At 40.1% G+C, this 18,655-nt stretch overlaps 1 protein-coding gene across 2 annotated transcripts in view; it reads left to right on the plus strand.

The window, feature by feature from the left end:
* The first annotated feature begins 4,242 nt into the window (after positions 1 to 4,242).
* rbfox3a (RNA binding fox-1 homolog 3a) overlaps positions 4,243 to 18,655 on the plus strand; it is a 161,357-nt gene continuing 146,944 nt past the window's right edge. The window contains exon 1 of one of the 2 annotated variants that reach the window (XM_041217114.1): positions 4,243 to 4,497. In XM_041217114.1, the coding sequence (XP_041073048.1) occupies positions 4,282 to 4,497 (216 nt within the window). In that variant the 5' untranslated portion in view covers positions 4,243 to 4,281. The remainder of the gene's footprint in view (positions 4,498 to 18,655) is intronic. The other variant, XM_041217115.1, reaches the window with a different exon arrangement.

Below are 18,655 nucleotides of genomic sequence, written 5' to 3' on the forward strand. Positions count from 1 at the left end.
AAAACTGTTTCACAGCATTCTTTTGTCCTTAATTTTTCAAATTAAATGTAAAATAGGATTCTGTCCTAGCCTCGTCACCATCTTTCTGTTGTGGATTGATTGAGTAAGACTAACACATGTTCAGCTGCAGACAGCCATTATTGAAATAACTATGTTTATACCTCCCAACAGAGGGCGCAGCAGAGAGGGCAATATAAGAAAAGGCTCAGATCGTGCAATATATTACCTGAGCCATTTTTGTCGTTCAAACATTAAGTCTATTCAAAATGGCAATAAAATAGAAATTTATTTGCTTAATTCTCTTTAGCAAACAGAGATATAGGACCTTTACCATGTGATTGTCAAAACCAGCTATTGTTGACACTATTAAAGAAGTCTTCATGAACATTATTGTTTTGTTCTTTTACCATCAAGGAAAAGAAAATTGTATCTCGCACTTATCAACCTGTGAATCCTTTGAAGATATGCTTGCTCCCTTAGTATTTGGCCATCATTTTCTTTTGGTCAATTGAGCATCTTTTCAAGGGCAATGTAGCATTGTTTGTCACCAGTAGAATGTTTATTTTTATTATGGGTCTTTTAAATTTTGAACAAGTGTGTTAAACTGTAGACATTTATCTGCAGTTGTTTGCCTTTCTTGTCACTTCAGAAACTTTTGTTCACTTTAAATAGAACAATGGGCCATACTTAGCTTTCAAAGGCCTTCGTTTGTGAACAACGGTGGTTTAGTGGTAGAAAAACAGGCTTAATTTTGATTTATTGTTTAATGGTTACAAACACTTTTGTATGACTTCTTTCTCAACCTCTTTTTTTTTGCCCTTTTCTGGTATAAGCTCCATGTCAGATTGATCGTGATCCTGATCTCTACTGGTTACAGCTGTAAATCTGAATAATTAAGTTAAGATGCAGTAGATTAGGAAATGCAGCACGCTAATGGCTCGATGGTAAATATATGCAGCTAATACCATAAAATTACTTAAAGCGCCTTCACACATGGCATTCTGAAAGTAGGGTTCTTTGGCTTAAGTCTTATCTCCTATTGGATACGATTAGTCACTGAGTACTTTACAATGACATAATGAACTGAGACAGAGACACCTTGCTGACATGCAGAACTATTACTTTGTTCACTGGAAAGAACCAGTTTTAATATAGAATAGGGCACTCTCATTTGGATAATGGAATATTTGCCTAATTGAAGAGTCAGGATGGTTTGTTTGCTGATATGTCGGGCATTGGCAGGATTTGCTAAATTGCAATTGTAGGAAAGTTTAATGCAGCCATGGACTAAGTGAACATTAATTAAAGAAGGCTGTGTACACAATATTCATAAGGCTGTGCGTTCAGACACAATTTAATACAAACCGCACAAGACATCCGTTTTTGTCATCAGTCAGTGAACATTAGTGGAAAATCCATGATTACACAATTGTGCAATTCGCAGCAACGTGAACATTTGAACATGGCATTATCTATTCAAGATTCAGTACTTTAACAGCTATTTTTTATTTGCAGCTTAAGAAATATCTGAATCTTTTAAAAAAATGTTCTCACTGGCCCTAATGCTTAAATATGGTTACCTGAGCAGCAGCCACCTTCCAGTGCTTTGTCCAAAGGGCCATTTTTCATGTGTGAGCATGAACAGTGAATGTTGACATGCTATTTGCACATGGAAGACTTTACAGTTGAGCCAAACCCACTCCTGAGCAGACATCAATCCGGATACAGACGCAAGGATCATTGGATAGTGTTCAAGAACAGAGGGCTTGCATTTAAATAGAGTTTGACCATATCTCACTAAGATGTCTTTAAATGCTTCAAATATGCATCATTTTTAAATATTTTGCTGGCAAATATGCCAGGCAGCCATTTTGAAAATAATGGCAAGAAATTAGACAACCATTTAATTAGTTTTGGTTGTGGAAAAGATGTTGCCCAGGACATTCGTAAAATTCCCTGCTTTGGGCTCTTGAAACATGTACCTAAACCACTGGTACAGATAGTGAAAATCTCAATTTCATGTTTCATGCAAAGAATAAGGCAAATGGACAATTTATTGTTCCCCGCATAGCCCAGAAATAATGAGTCCAATAGTAGTGAGCCAACTGAGATGAGCTAACTCAAAACAGACCACAGGTTGAACCTTTGACCTTCCTAGAATTGTATGCATGATATGTCCATCTTGTCAATAGGGACCCTTTCTGAAGGGGTCTTTGTTTTACAAAGGTATGACAAGACATGATGAGACTAAATATACTTATCCTGCTGAGAATGGAACTGTCTTGCTATTCCAACTGCTACAACTCTCTAAACAATGTGCACATGGTGTCAATCTCTCATTCAAAGTTTAGACAAGTGCAGCGACTAATTGGTCCAGTTTCATAAATGATGCATCCAAAAATTGAGAGAGAATGAGAGGGGTATCAGATAATGGTACCCAATTAGCACGGACTTGTTCCTGGGAATTAAGATTGAAGAGTAACCGGCCTGTGTAGCATACCACAATTTTGGAGTATTGGCTCAACGGTAGCAATTGCCTCCAAATGAAAAGATTGTAGGTTCAAGTCCCACTCCAGAGACTTGTGCACATAATCTGAATGGCAGCACTGAAGAAGTGATGCATTATCAGGTGATGCACTATCAGAGGCGCAATCGACATCTTACATCTATACTGATTTGGATTTGGTATTAGTTCATGTTCATCCATTTGCTGTGGGGAGTGAACATAAAAATATTTTCCAAATTTAAATTATGTTTCCAATGGACCTATTCAGAACTTATACAAATTTCAGCCTAATTCAAATTTTGAAACCCATGTCTTTTTAGAAAGGGTTATATGCAGTTGGTTTAGAGTTTGCTGGTGTTACCAATTAAAGTAAGAATAATCCCCTCTGGACCAATTGAGAAGGATGATATGAAGATTTCCCTTATAGAGTCTAAAGGGAGTAAAATATGGTAGATTTCTTTAATAATGCACTGAGAAGAGTTTTATATGGTGGATTTTTTAAAAATCAGGATCTTGAGAGAGTAGAACTAATATTTGTTTACAGCTTGATAGGTTATGAATGGGATGTGGCTCTTCTCCAATTGTCAGGGGCATGGGATATATTCATGTTATTTGGACGAATTGATATAAATTCAGACCATCAACATTTGGGGATACTGAATAGAAAGCATGAGCTCCAATTGATTTTGATGGCGATCCCTAGAACTTGCACTGTTATTTCTCTGCTTCACTGCCTGGCTTTCACTAGTTCCAAACCTTGAGTATATTCTGCAGTGTCAGATGCTGAAGTGCTTATCAATAAACCATTATTGTCAGTCATCCCTACAATGTTTCTCAAGAGCTGTCAGTTTGGAATATTTGAGTTTATGTTTACGTTCGAGTAACTCAACATATGCCAGAAAACTTATCAAAACACAACCAGCTTTTAATACTTGACTGTATATAGGATAATAGTTATATTTAAAATCATTGCTTCGAGCAATTGGCCAAAAGAACATTAAAAGAAAATGAAGTACTTAAAAGGATACCTTCCTGACAAGCCCGTGTGCACGGGCCGAAATGACAAAGCGAATAGAATGATTGGCAGTGTGATAAAACAGCGCTGCTTGAAATCATGCGAGCTCTTGTTCTCTTTATGTGAGGAGTCTTGAGTGACTGATCCCTGTTATCAGAATATTCGGCTGATTCTTTGATTTAACCTATCAATTCAACAGCTGGAAATGCTGACAAAACTGTAGTGCTCAATCACAATCAAGTATTTATCAATTAATTGATCTCTGGTATTTTCCTAAACAGTGCAATTACAATCTGCTGAAATGCTATGTGTGGTAATGGTATGTTTTACAAAGCAGCATTATTTTATAAGAGGACTGCACATCAGTTGCTATAATCATTTTGAGAACAATGTGTAAACATATTTTGGTAATTATTAAACTCTACCAGCTTTGGGATAACAAGAGCTGTATGATTTCAGCCCCTGAGGGATTCCAGGAAAATTTTGTTCCTGTCCTCACTTGGGAAGTCAGTAGTTTGGAATATTGCATTTGATTCTTGGGGCAGCTCACCACCACCTTCTCAAGGGAAACCAGGAATGGGCAATAAATTCTGGCCCAGCCAGCAAAGCCCACATCCTGTGAATGAATAATAATGTTTAAAAATGCTTACCTAAAGTTCATTGCAATTGTTTCTTGCAAAATAAGGTGATGAATTATAAATCTGACAAATTTTATCATTTGTTTCAGGGAAACCAAGAAGCCACAGCTCCTCCGGAAGCGATGGCGCAGCCCTATCCCCCTGCCCAGTATCCTGCACCACAGAACGGAATCCCAGCTGAATACGCTCCAGCACACCCGCACGCTACTCAGGACTATGCTGGACAGACCACGGTACCAGAGCACGCCATGACGATTTACACACCAACACAGACGCATTCCGACCAGCCATGCACTGATGCAAACACACAGTCCTTAACGGGCACGTCCACAGTACCGGTAAGTGCACAGTTGACAAACAGCATTGTGTTCAGCTAATGACCAACACATGAATAGTGAGCAAAAATTCCTTTTAAAGAAAAGTAAAGTTTATTTTGAAACAAAGAAAAATATTCTTTCTTAGAGAAGTGGTAGGACAATGTTTTGCTACATCCTCTTGCATCTCTGTGCAGTGAAATAAATTCAAAAAAGATCTGAAGGTAGCCCACTATCTGTAATACTGAACTGGCTCAGATTTAGGATTCTATCTATAAAGGACCGCACTGTAAGAATGGGAAAGGTGGTGCAGTCCAGGCACTTCTCTCATGTTGGGTTTGTGCTTCAATATCATGGTAGGGTAAGTGGAGCTGACTTGTGTCATTGTGGCCCTAGAAGTGCTTGGCGATGTCTCATGATACCAGTTGGTAAACCATCTGTATTCTCCATGCTGAATACACTCACGCACTAAAAATAATCCTGCCCTGTACATAATCTTTGGCACCGATACAAAAAGGTACACTATGAAATGGCTGGTGCAGCCTGGTACTGAAAATCAAGATCTGGAGACATGAGTTCAAATCTCACTACAGCAGCTGGGAAATTTAAATTCAATGAATTAGATAAATTTGGAATATAAAGCTTGAAACAGCAGTGGTGACTGTGAAATTATCGGTCTGCTGTAAAAACTCATTTGTTTCACAGATGTTCTTTCAGGAAGTAAATCTACTGCCATCACTTAGTGTGGCCTACATGTGACTCCAGACCCACAAGCCTCTGAAATGGCCTGGCAAACTACTGAGTTGTATTCAAGAAGGTGGCTCACCACCACTTTCTCAAGGGCAATCAGGGGTGGACAGTAAATGCTGGCATTACCAGTAATGCCCACATCCCTTGAATTAATCAAAATGCAATTTTTGTTTTGAAAATGAGGATTGTATTTCTATGGAGTAAGAATGATGCCTCAAAAATTCCATGAGTATAAATTCACAGCCCTGCAGATAACATGCACAACTCAACAAATGTGCTCTTTCCCTAGTACACATACCATACTGCTTTGTAGAACAGTTGTACTACAATCAGTCAGAGTTTTGAGTGAATGCAAGGATTTCATGGGACATCTGACTAGAAGGTTTCACATGCACAGCTGTACTGCATTTATAACAATTATTCACTGTAACAATGATAATTTAAAGATAAATAATTATTGGCCTATTCTTTCTTTCCAGTGCCTCTGTGTTACATAGGAGTTTAGAATGTAGCCAATAGCTGATATTTATTTATTAACAGTGTTACTGCATTTGTCAGCTCACCAAATTCATTTATTCTGCAATTAAATAATAAGAACGATTTATATTTCTTTTATTTTCAAACAGGAGAGATCTCAACGGATAGCCATTTTAAGTTGCTACGCTCTAAACTATGTTGGGCATATTAGGGATTTGTCCCTAAAGTAGTCATAACATTTAATAGGTCAAATAGAGAACAGTTTGACAGAAATAAATTTTGACAGATTTTCATAATGAATTTAACTTGATACTTTTGTTGAAAAAAAAATCCTGAATTCATGCCAATGAATTCATCACAAATTGACTTGATCTGACTACAAAACCATTCCTGGAGCACTGTGAGGGCATTTCTGAAAATGTGACTCTCTGCGAATAATTTCAATTATAGGCAATATATCTTATTGTCTATCAGCAGCAAAAGAAATGTTCAGCATATGCTTATTATGGAACAATAGAGATTATTGAATCTTAGAAATTTCAGTGTGGAAGAAAGCCATTTGGCCCTCGTACCCCTGCCAGTGCTAGCTTTACATTAGATTTATCTACTTGAATTTCTTTCCTCCGCTGTTATAACTTTTCTTCTCTCGGTGTTTAAATAATTCCCTTTAAAAAGTAGTGATTGCTTCAGCTCCTATTGTAACTTGGGCTAATGTATTCCATATTCTTAAATTCTTACACTTACAGTTTCCAGTGTGCTGGAAGGGGAGGGAGGGAAGGGCCTGGTCATGTGCGGGAAACCTGGAAGTCTGGGATTTCCTATGCGCTATTTGGTATTCACAGAATGTGAGATTTGTCCCTAAAAAAATTCCCCACAGAACGACAGGCTTGACTTCCCATCAGGCCAGAAGTGCTCCAAAGGTGGCCAAAGAACTAGGCAAGTCCAAGCCCTGATACCTGGGGGTGCGATCCCCGATCATGGGTTGGGGGAGGGGTGGGGGTTCCAATCCTGAGGTGTCTAATCCCAGGCAATGGGATGGTATGGGGGGTGTGGGTGTTGTATGGTGAGGGGCATGTGATTTGATGGCGAGGAGCCTGGGGTTCTGAAGGAAGCACTCCTGCTCCCCCTGGCCCGCATGGAATGCCAAGAAGGCACCCGTCTTCTGCCCAAGGTCCTTCTCGCCTCACTGCAGCTGCCAGGTTTCCCAAGGCCCACAAAACCTCACTGCATCGCCACAGGTATCCTGGTAGGAAGGTTAAATCAGAGTACAATAATCCTATGGAAGAATTGGCGAATCACATTAAGCAGGCAAAAAATTAAACATAATGCAGCATAGGACATGTAGCAGTCATGGTTTGCCACCCCATAAATTCCTAATCACCAGTGCTTGGGTTGGGAACAGAGAGGAAGAAATACGATTTTAAACAGATGAATTCACAAGCCAACTTGGACCACTCCTGTATCTCCTGCAGACAGGTTCCAGAGTGGTATGGGTAAAAACCTTTGCTTGCTTGGGATGGAGACCTGAAAGGAGGTAATGCTAATAGTTTTAAATTCCTGACAGAAAGCAGAGTCTGCTACTGCTGGAAATTGGTATATGTCAATATGATGTGTAGTGGAACTTTAAAATGGATAGATTGTGATATTATACCAGTCTCCACTGTCAATACTATTAAATTAAGATTGATCTAACTGTCAAACTTCCTATAAAGATGGCAACTGTTCATTAATAATACCCCAATCAGCGCCTCCCATTCTCACTCTTTTGCCAACTAGTACATTCAGCAGAAAAGAAGCCAGAAAGTGGAGTTGTTCATATTCTCATGTGCTACCATCAGGAGCAAATTAAACCACACATATTATATTAGATTAAATTCAAGTAATTTAGTACATTAAAACTGCTAACGTGCCTTTCATTACTGTTTGGTGACTTCAGGGACACAAGCAATAAAGTGCAGAAAATATCTCAACCCAAAGATATGTGTGTGTAGCTCTTTCACTGATAATTGACTTCTTAGCAGCTTGTTAAAAATACAGAGAATGATTTAGAATGCAAAATATGCAAACTCAGAACACCAAAAAATTTAGTTCAAACGTGACAAAAAATAAAATGTCACAGACTACCAGCACAGCAGAGAAATAAAATCTACCTCGCCTTAAAGGTATGGCAGGATTAAATGTGGTCCATAAAAAAGATTTTGAAAAAGTACTGCTGCTTGAATGGAAATTTTAATGAATTTTCAATTTTGTAAAGACGGTGGAGAGCGCATTTACTTGCTCCTTGGATTCTAGTAAGCCTTTTATAGAGTATAATCTGCTGATTAAAAATAGAAACCTCATGAAATGTGGCAACGTGGGCCAGATTGTCCTGCGAGTGCTACTCTCCATTTGATAGACGTGCGTTTGACTTTCTATTGGGTTTTTCATAGCAAGTTGCTGCCAGCAGGACATCCAAAAGGGTGCAGTGCCCTCTACAGGATATCTGGGATCAATGTAAACAGGACAACCAACTGTTATCTAACTAAGCAATCAGATTGAAGAACCGTATATAATAGGGGTTCCTAAACTGTGGGCCGCAGGACAAGCAGTTGGGACTGTGAGCTCCCTCTTGGTTTCAGCAATGGCAACTCTGGAGTGGAGACGTACAGGACAGTCCTGAAATCGGGTCTGAGGCCCCTTGACACATATGCGCGCAATTTTTTTTTCTGCCTTAGTCTGGTGGACGTAGCCTAATGAAATCAGTTCTGAGGCCCGATCACCACCTCCAACAGAGTCTGGAAAATGGGAGATGAGAAAAACATTGCTGCCTGTTCTCAAGCCCTCACCCCTTGTTCTCATAGCTCAACCCTCTTACCCCCTCCCTCAGAGCATGACCATACTCACTCTCACAACTCTCTTTCTCTCACAATTACCCCACTCCCTCACTGCTCTACCCCTTTTTCTCACAAATTACCCACCCCCCCAACACTCTTACAACCTTACTGATCCCCTGTTTTCTCAAAGCTCGAGCCTGTCTCCTCCCCCACTCTCATTCTGGGACCACGGCAATTTTCAAATTTTAAAACGGGATCACAGTGGGAAAATGTTTGGAAAGCACCGATTTATGAGTAGCACAGAGTCTGGAGCAGGAAATAAATTTGTATTAAATTCAATATCAAATCAGATACAAAAAGCCAAATAAAGAGAGGGGAAAAAAACTTGTAATAAGAGATAGAGTTAAAGGAGTTGGAAAGAAGAAGGAAAAAAAATTCCAAAAATAATTTAAAGTCAAAGGAATGAAGCTTCACAATTGTAAACATTAATTTTCAGTGCCAGAGAGATTGTTTGGCAGTAATTAAGACTTCCCATACTGTTAGAAAGACACTTAGACTGGACTGGACAAATCCTAAATGTTTGTGGTGGATTTAATCTGTACCTGTAATGTCAGGATAGTAGCTTCATCACATTCAGTACATTTGAATGGAGAACCAGATGGCAAGCTGCCATTTTCATGCTGTTTATGGCAGAGAGGCACATCTTGGACAGCCCCTCCTGAATTTTCAGGTTTAACCGAGCATCTGCCCTTGCCTAAAGTTGCTGTCCATTTTGCACATAAATAATGGACAACACTGTTAGTCTCATTATTATTTTCATAGAAAAATCCAGCCTGATGTAACACAAAATGACAGATGTACTCATATTTTAAAGCTTAAATATTTTAAAATTAAAGAGTGCTCAAAGCCTTGTGTAGTGTAGCGTTTTTATGAAAACAAAAAACTATCAACCTGATTGTATTGCACATTAGCTGTTCATAACTTTAATTTTCCTTTCGTCATATATGATTCCTACTTGTAATGCCTGAATCTATGAATGAAGAGCTTAATCGATAGCACAAAGCAAGAGGATGGGTTAAAATTTGCCAATACTGGATGTCCACCACAGACTGTAAGAATGCACAAGAAACCCCAAAAAGATCAATTCATACACTGCGGTCAACACCTAAACAGCAACCTACACGACATGAGAGAGGTGTTAGCTGTATTGATCTGGAGCTTTTCCTCTCAACCTCCTTCCCACTAACAACCAGTGACCTGAGGATTCAGGGCCCAGAATAGGTTGTGGTTGCTTTGTCTTCTTCAGCAGCACAGTGAATAACCCTGCTGTATTTTTGAGGTCTTTTCTTCTCTTCTTACCCTGGATTATTTCAGTTGTAGCAGTTTAGATCACTTTTGGGGGCAAGTCAGAAATACCTAAACCTTTTAGGAGTGTCCATCCTAATCTTGAGATCTACATAGCCTCCAGTAACGTAACCAGGCAAACAAAGTAGAAAACCCAATTTGTTATTTTTTTACCTCTAGACTAATCCTCTACCTTCTTAGAAACTTTCTTGTCTTTGATAAGCAAATAGAGCAACAAATCTTGTTTTAAGTTTAAAACCATTAAATAAATTTAACTATCAAAGGACAAACAAGCTAAAGAATAATAGATATAAACTAGAATTCCTTCCACATAGTTCCTTGAGTGAAAAAGCAAAAAAAAAACGGATCCCAGCTCTAACAACTAATCCCATCATTTGTAAAATAATTATTTAGGTTATGCTGTATTTCCTTTCTTCAATGTCTTACCACCACAGAAGCTTGTATTAATCTTAACCATCTCCCTCAGGGGTTTCAATTCGCCAGTTCCTTCTTAGATTTTCAACTTGACTCCCAGGTTCAAACTCTCATTAGATCTTAGAAGAGAGTTGCTGGGGCTTCCTGGAGTTTGAATAATTGATCAGGAATGTTTTTTTTTTTTAAATGCCCTTTTCCGTCAAATACAAGCTGACCCAATCACACAAAATTGTTTTTGAGTTATTCCTGTCTCAAGCCAGAGACCAACTAAACTTGAACATTTGATTTTATTTGAACTTGGGCCACAGTTTGAGCTGTCGCTAGATTTTTTTATAACCCCCTTATGTACGATGATTGAATTTAAAAGGAACAGCCACCACGCCAGAAGCAGACAAAACACCATGTGCTGAATTTCTATTTACCTGACCCGTCGGGAGTTTTTTTTTTGGGGGGAGGCAGTGGGGGGTGAGGTTGTGGTCCAAAAGTCACAGGGAACCTGGAAGCCTGGATTCCCCTCCATGCTGTAGAGTTTTAACTCCACAATGTCTATATGGTGTCACCACCCAGTTCTCTGCCTGGATGTCAGCCTGATTGTCAGACTTGGCTTTCAATCAGGAGGAAAGCCTGTGGGTAGAGGACCAAGGAAGTCTGCATTGGGGTTGGGGGAGGGGGATTGATCTCAGAGAAGGAGAAGGCTGATGAGGGAGGGGGAAGGTTAAGTCAATCGGGTGGGCTGCCAATCCCAGAGACCCAGGGTGGGAGGCTGTGGAGAAAGGAAACCGAAGGCCTGGGGATGGGGAAAATGTAAGCCAGAAGTGGGGGCCAGGTTTGACGCCAAGTGAAGGATTGGAGGCCTGATGAGGCCTATTTGTGGCAGGGTATCGAAGGGCTGGGATTGAAAGCCTCAGTGTCAGTAGGGTGTGCCCAATCACAGGGGTTCATGAAGCAGTCACGTTAAATCCAGGAGGTAGGTGTAAAGGTGTTCACCTCCTCGATCCATCAAGCCCTCACCTGAACGTAGCTGCTAGGTTTCTCAAGGCTCAGCAAATATGTCCGTCTATCATTAAAGTTGAAAACAACATCAACTACTTGCTTTTATATAGCATGTTCAAGCTAATAAAATGTCCCAGGGTGCTTCACTGCAGTATTAAGGAACAAACTTGCACACTGAACCACGTAAGAAGATATTAGGCCAGATGACTAAAGGCTTGGTCAAAGAGGTAGGTTTTAAAGAGCAACTTAGAGGAGGAAAGAGAGGAAGAGGCACAGAGGGGTGCAGGGAGGGAATTCCAGAGCTTGGGGCCTAGGCAGCTGATAGCGTACCAATGAATAATGGACTGATTAAAATAAAGGATGCTCAAGAGGCCAGGATTTGTGGATTGCAGAGTGAGTTCTAGGGCTGCAGGAGATCACAGAGATGGCAGGGAGTAGGGCAGGGGGGCCAGGCCATGGAGGGATTTTTAAAGAAGGATGAGAATTTGACTGGAAGCTAGGTCAGGGAGTTCAGTGATGATAGGTGTGCAGGAATTTGACAGACTTAGGACTTGGACAGCAGGGCTTTCAAAACCTCAAGATTGGGGAGGGTAGAATGCAGGAGATTGGCCAGGAATGCATTGGGATATACCAATCTAAAGGTAACAAAGATGTGGATGAGATTTTCAGCAGCATTTCAGCTGAGACAAGGCTGAAGTATGATATTACGGACATGGAAATATTTGGTATTAGTGATGATGCAGATGTGTGATAGGAAGCTTTTCTCGGGTCAATTATAACACCAGAGCTACGAGCCTCATGCAGTTGCCAAGGAGAGGGATGGAGTTGGCATTGATGTTTTTGGCCAGGGACTGAAAATAATGGCTTTTGGTCTTCCCAATATTTTCTTGGAGACAATTTCTGTTCATCCAAAGCTAGATAATAAACAAACAATCAGGCAATTTAGAGAAGGAGGAAAGGTCAAGAAAGGTGGAGAAGAAGGAAAGCTGGGCATTGTCAGCAAATCAATGGAAACTAATGCCATGATTTTAGATAATGTTGCTAAGAAGCCTCATGTCAATGAGAAAAAGGAGGAGGCCAAGGATAGATCCTTGGGGAACACTAGAGGGATCAGTGCAGGAGTGAGAAGAGAAGCCATTGGAGATAATTTTCTGGCTACAACAGTATTGATATGAATAAAACCAGGCATTTGCAGTCCCCACCCAGCTGGATGACGGTGGAGAGGCAGCCTAATTATCATACTTAAAGTACCAACCCTCCTCCTTGGAGCACCTTGGTCACCCACCCACCTTCCTCCCTCTATTAAAACTGAAAATGGGCGGGTTGGAGGTGAGCTTGGGTTGAGAATCTGACTGTAACCCCCGTCCAATCCAAACCCACCCAATTATTTTGGGTTAAGATTCCCCCAAGAGACCCTAATTGCTGCCATTGGGAAATGCCTACAATACTAAGTGTGGCACTTAAGTCTTTCCAGGGAATAAAGACCCCAGGGGCAGAAATCCTGCCCACTAAGAACTGCCAGCAGATCAGAGGCCAGCAGCTTTTCATTGCCATCAGTGCCACCAGGAGCAGTAGTAGCTGTCGGCAAATGCACTCACCAGAGGCCCAGGGTCAGCGAGGAACCCCAAGCCAAAGATGAGTGAGAGCAGGATGGAGTTGCGGTGTTGGGGGAGGGGTGCGTGTCTTTGAACAAGTGACCCCTGGGTTTGTTTTTTGGGGTTCCCAGATGGCAATTCCCCCGCCCCACTGCTGGTTGAATTCCAGCGACATTAGGATGAGGCCCTCAAGTGGGGTTTAGCTGCCCAGTTTAAGGGCCTCAATTAAAATCCAAGCAGAAAGGCCATGCAAGAATTAGGGTATAGGGTCCCCGTATAGGGTCCCCACTGCACAGCTTGAACCTACCCACCCCTCCCCCCAGTAGCGAGTTAGGCAGGACAGGGCATTAAATTCCACCCCTTATGTCATAGCCTGAATGGGAATGATTAGTTAAATAGATTGTTTTTTTTAGAGCGTGTTGGTTGACTACATTGATATGCAATCATCCACTATCCAGCTCTCAGAAGTGTTTCTGGTTGCAGCTCCTCAGAATCTGTGAATGAGATTGAGGGGAAGTGAAAATCCGTTAAATTGTAAATCTAGGTCTGTTCAGAATATTCTATAATCTAGAAATTAGAAAGTGGGAAACCAATTTTATCCTTTAAGAAAATGCTGCATAATTTATTTTAATTTGTTTTTTGTCACTGCAAAATACAACCATTTCCCCTCAATATTAGTAACAAGTTACTATTTCAGTTGGAAAAACAATTTAAAACCATGAAGAAATATGGTCCTGTGACCCTTATCTTCTGGTAGTTCAGTACAGCTCAATGTTCCCTTTTCATTTTCTTTGTACTGGGTGGGCTACTAACTCCTCTGAGCACTACATGTTTTGACCATGGACAGCTTTCATTTTAAATGTCATAATTTACATTATGGTGGAAATATTTGTCTCAAAGGACGAGCAAGTTGTGGGTGACCTGTTTAATGCAATACGTGTTTCATTCCAGATTGCTGTATAACCACACATGCATCTTAGAGGGAACATTGGTGCAGGTGTAATGGGAACACTAGTCAAAGAGCATTATAATTTAACAAAATTTTAAAGGTACTAACCAGTTGAGGCTACTAACCCTGTTGAGGGTACTAACTTGCTGTATTTACACAAACGGAGTGTAATGGTAAATAAAATCTGGAAGTTCTCTAGTCAAGTTATGCTCAAACTTCGTCCCAAATAATGTAATCTATCTGTGGGATGTTTACTTAATAAAGTAAATGTTTTAATAAAGTTTGTAATTTTTAAAAGCATCACTCCACATAGAAAGCAACCTATACATTTTCAGTTGTCCTTTTAAACTTTTAAAACCTGTTTACAAAGCAGAAGTGAATCGAAGTAGAAGCTCAGCCTGGCCAGATTCAGCATCTCCTCAATTCCCCTCACCTCAACCCCTGCCTTCCCCTCATTCACCCACCCCCCACCCACCAAATTCCAGCATGGAGACAGCAGGTAGTTCGGGGACAGGGGGCATAATGGAACTCCACTTAATTGAAAAGGAGGAGGATGGACCACTGTGAAGATTAAGCTGTGAGCCCTATCACTCAACAGAGGCTTTGGAGCATAGCATTGGCACCATTTCATTTCCTCAAAAATCACCTGTAAAAATTAAAAATATCTGGCCCAAATGATTTTTTTCTATAAGTCGTGGCATTTACAATTAGACATGTTGAAAAATTTGCCCAGTCACTGAATATTTGAATATTAAACGTTTATCCTTCATTTTAGCTAATCTGGAGCTAATTACATACTGTCAGGACAGTTTCTTTTCATTTTTTAGATCCTTTATCATTTCTAGTTTGGAAAAGAAAAATACACAAAGGGTTTTTCAAGGCTAAAATCCGTTTTGTTGATTTTATTTTAATAGCTCCGAGTAGCTGTGTAGGCTGAGGAGGTGACTGTCTCTTTTAACAAGAGGGTTTTTTTCAAGGGTTTTAAAATCATTTCAGGTTAAGAGCCACTCACTTTAATCAGCTGCAATGTATCAGTTTGGCTGATGGCCATACTGATGGCTTCAATTATGTGCTGAGTTGCAGCTACCAGCATTCCAGAGGGGAAATCTGCAGAGGATAGCACTTCAGAACAATTTCCTGATAAAGGCAGAGCAGGCAGGGAGAGCTGTATTAGTGCCTTCCCAGCACATAGATCGGGCAGGTTCCATATCATCCAAGAGGCTAATACGATTAAAGGATTGTTGAGATGCTATCAGGGACAACAGGGCATGTTAGTCCCTGGTGCAGGGGAGGCAGAGGCAGCGGCAGCGGCAGCCTTCTGGATTAAGGTCCACTGGCACTGATAACATGACAGCCTATGATGAATAACATCCAATAAATGCTCTGCTTCCCATGGGTTTAAAGTAGACACACACCAGCTCCAGCTTCCCAATGGCTGGCAAAATGTACAGCATAACACCCAGCAACAATTAATGGTTTCATTTGATTTGAATACATGTTTTTTTTCTCTCTATGATACAGCAAATTTGAACAACCGGTAAAATGCACTTGTGCCAATTCGTGCTCTCAAAATTGCAGTTCCTAAAAATAAAACTGAGATGGTCAGATTTCAAATATTTTGGAAGCTAAGACGCAGCAGATGGGTAATGAGCAGACAGGTTTAGACATCAGTCTGTAAATTTCAAATGTATTGACAACCAAAATGTCAGGATAAGCTGATGCAGTCACTAGGATCACGAGAATCATCCATTAAATCTCATAGCCACACCACTGGGTGTGGCAGAAAATGAAACTTGCTGTTTAAAACAGACTTCTGCTAAAGAAGTAACTGTTCATTTTGAAATGAATTACGAGTGATACTTGACGAGCCACAAATCATAAAATTAGAATGACAGCTCATGGTTATTTACACTCATGTGCCACAGTAACTTCAGTTGAAGACAGATGTGCAATTAAATCTAGAAAATGCAAAACTGCTTTCATAGATGGGCCACTCTGAAGTTAGCTTTGTGAAAACAGCATCTCACCGTCTGGATCCCCATTCCAATGATCAGCGTGAAGTTCCTGTACTTGCACTGTAGACAAGAAATGAGCCACAGAAAGTTAAGACAAGTCACGTCACTTCTAGTCTAAGTATCTTTAAACAGTGTCACAAGTGTTAATTATTGCTAGTTAACCTTTCTGGCCCCTAAAATTAACTCTTATAAATGAGGCGTCTTATTGCCTCAAGTTTTAATTGCTGGAGATTTTCAAAAATATAAGGTATTTTGCTTTTTCTGTGTCTTTTTTTCACTTTTACTTAATCCCCAATCTTTCTTTACCCCTCTTTTGTTTCTCTTTCTGTACCTGATTTGACATTGAATTCACCCAATTCTAACTTCCACTTCCTTTTCCGTCTTTGCACAGTTACTTCCACAACACTTCAATCTGATTGGTTACGGAAATACATTTGCTTGTTTTGTTCACTCAAGCCCCAGATGCCCATTTCCCATTCATATTTTCAGCAGCTTGTTGGGCAAAATATCATTAACATTAAGCAGACAAGAGCAAGTCTAACCAACATCGGGCACAGTTGGCCTGTCACAGCAATTTTTGAACTAATATTCACATGTAAATCTTCCACCCTCCCCGATCTCTTACTGTTTCCTTTTTTGCAATTTGCCATAAAACTAAGGTTGATTCTTCCTTGTAATTATTAACAGTTAGTGAACCACCGGACGAATTATTCCCATGTATGCAACATTAAATGTTTCAAAAGTCTCTTCCCAGTTGCATGCATCCCCAGTCAAATCTAAGTGATTAAACTCTTTTTACCTACATCTTTCCTTTTACTGCCACCACTAGACAAAATGTTCCCAGCAGAGATGATTGTCCCTCTCATTGACTGTGTTTTCCTATTAATGATTGTCTCTGGTCAGCTTGCTATCAGTAATGATGGGCTTACTCCTTTGCTTCAGGTTTTGCACTTTATGATAAACCATTGGCTAGCTGCTTTGGGTGAAGATGTTAACCCTTTCAACCAGCTCTGCTGGGTATACCAAGGGAATGAATAGGCCGAATGAAATTCAATTAGGTATAGCGGAATGAAGCTGGTAAAACGGTTTGCTGGAATTCCTGGCTTCTAAATCAATTGTTCATTGTGCAATAACATTTCAGCCAACCTGTTTTAACCATAAGATGTTTGTCATCTATTATAGTTCTAGATGTCTTTTCTAGGTGTAGGAAGAACTGATCACAAAAACCTTTGGCTACAATGATATCATTACAGCTAAAGATTTCATAAGTACTATGTGAATTCGGGAAAATTGAAGAAAGATTTGGTGGCTCAGATCACTTTACTTCAACTAGCTCAGTCCTCTTGGAATCAGTACCCAATGTAGGCCTTAATACTTTTGTTTACAGACTGATGTTTACAAATCTAAAAATAAACTAAATGTTCATTCTTACCTTCAAGATGTACTGAACTCTTAAAATTATGGCTGGATTTTTAAATTATTTCAATTTATAAAAATGTCACATTGAATCCATAAGTGTTTAAGGCAACATTAACCTTTCAAAATCCCACCCAAAACAAGCCAGAACCTAACATTACGATCCGCCTACACGTCTGTAGCAGCTGGCCAGCTCAATCACTTAAAATAATATGCAAATAGTACAGCCACTATCTTTGCATAATTCCTTCTCTCCACTCTTCCACCAGTTTCCTTTAGGCTGTCATAAAGCATTAACACCAATTCAGGACATTGAGGAGAACAGAGAAATGGGCTGAAAGGCATCTACAACTGAGATTTTCAAACCACCTGTGATACCTAATTGGCAATATTGTCAGCAGAGTCATTAAAATCCTAGCTCCTCTATGAACAAACTAGCAAATAAGAAAAGAAATCGATCATTAAAAATACGTTTAAATAGTTTGAAGTGGAGTGGTACTTTCCTGGTGGAGCTGGCACTTTAAATCTCCGTGCCTCAAGCAGCCAACCACTGTATGTTTCGACCCTACGCCTGTTTGTCATCTAGCCCAGACAATGATAGAGGGTATAAGCTTGCCAGGTTGTCTGCTACTCCATCCCAGCTGAAATGGTGAAGACTAGCAGGGTGGGAATCTCTGCTTCTGTACTTGCCGGTTGACGGGTTGCCTGTCCTTTAAAATGAACTGGAGGACAATCACAGGCTGCAGAGCACACAAGTTGAAAGCCTCAGCTGTTTGTTTATTGAACCAAATAAACAACACAAATACTGCAGCAGTAAAATAATTAAAATAACATATCAGTAGGTAGCATTCTTTCCTCTGGGTCAGAAGGCTGTGCGTATGAGCCCTAGTCCACGACTTGAACATGTAACTCATGCTGATGCTACAATATAATACTGTGGGAATGCTGTATTGTCAAAGGTGTCATCCTTTGGGTGCAACATTAATTAAAATCCTGACTGTTTGTTCTGGTAATTCAGTTGTATGTTAAAGCTCCCATGGCACAATTGGAAGAGAATGGGGTTTCCAGGCATCTTGGGCAGCATTTCTCCCTTAACCTATTCACTGGTATTATGATCCCCAGAGAGACTTAAAACTTTTCAGAAGATATCTGAATTTCCAGTGGCCTACTCAAAGGATGACATGAAAACAGTTTAAATTTTAAAACTTTTACTGAAACAAACAAACTAAAAGCAACATTATCTCATCACTATTCAGCAGGCAACATATACTCTAAGCTACAGGAAAGTCTCCCAATTTAACTTTTAAAACAACTGAAAATCTCCCACCATAGTTATACTTTCTCAATTAAGTGGATACTTCATTCTCAGCTCCCAATGGTTTGTTTCCTTTTACC

Source organism: Carcharodon carcharias, chromosome 22 (assembly GCF_017639515.1).
Source record: "Carcharodon carcharias isolate sCarCar2 chromosome 22, sCarCar2.pri, whole genome shotgun sequence".
NCBI classification, from domain to species: Eukaryota; Metazoa; Chordata; class Chondrichthyes; order Lamniformes; family Lamnidae; genus Carcharodon; species Carcharodon carcharias.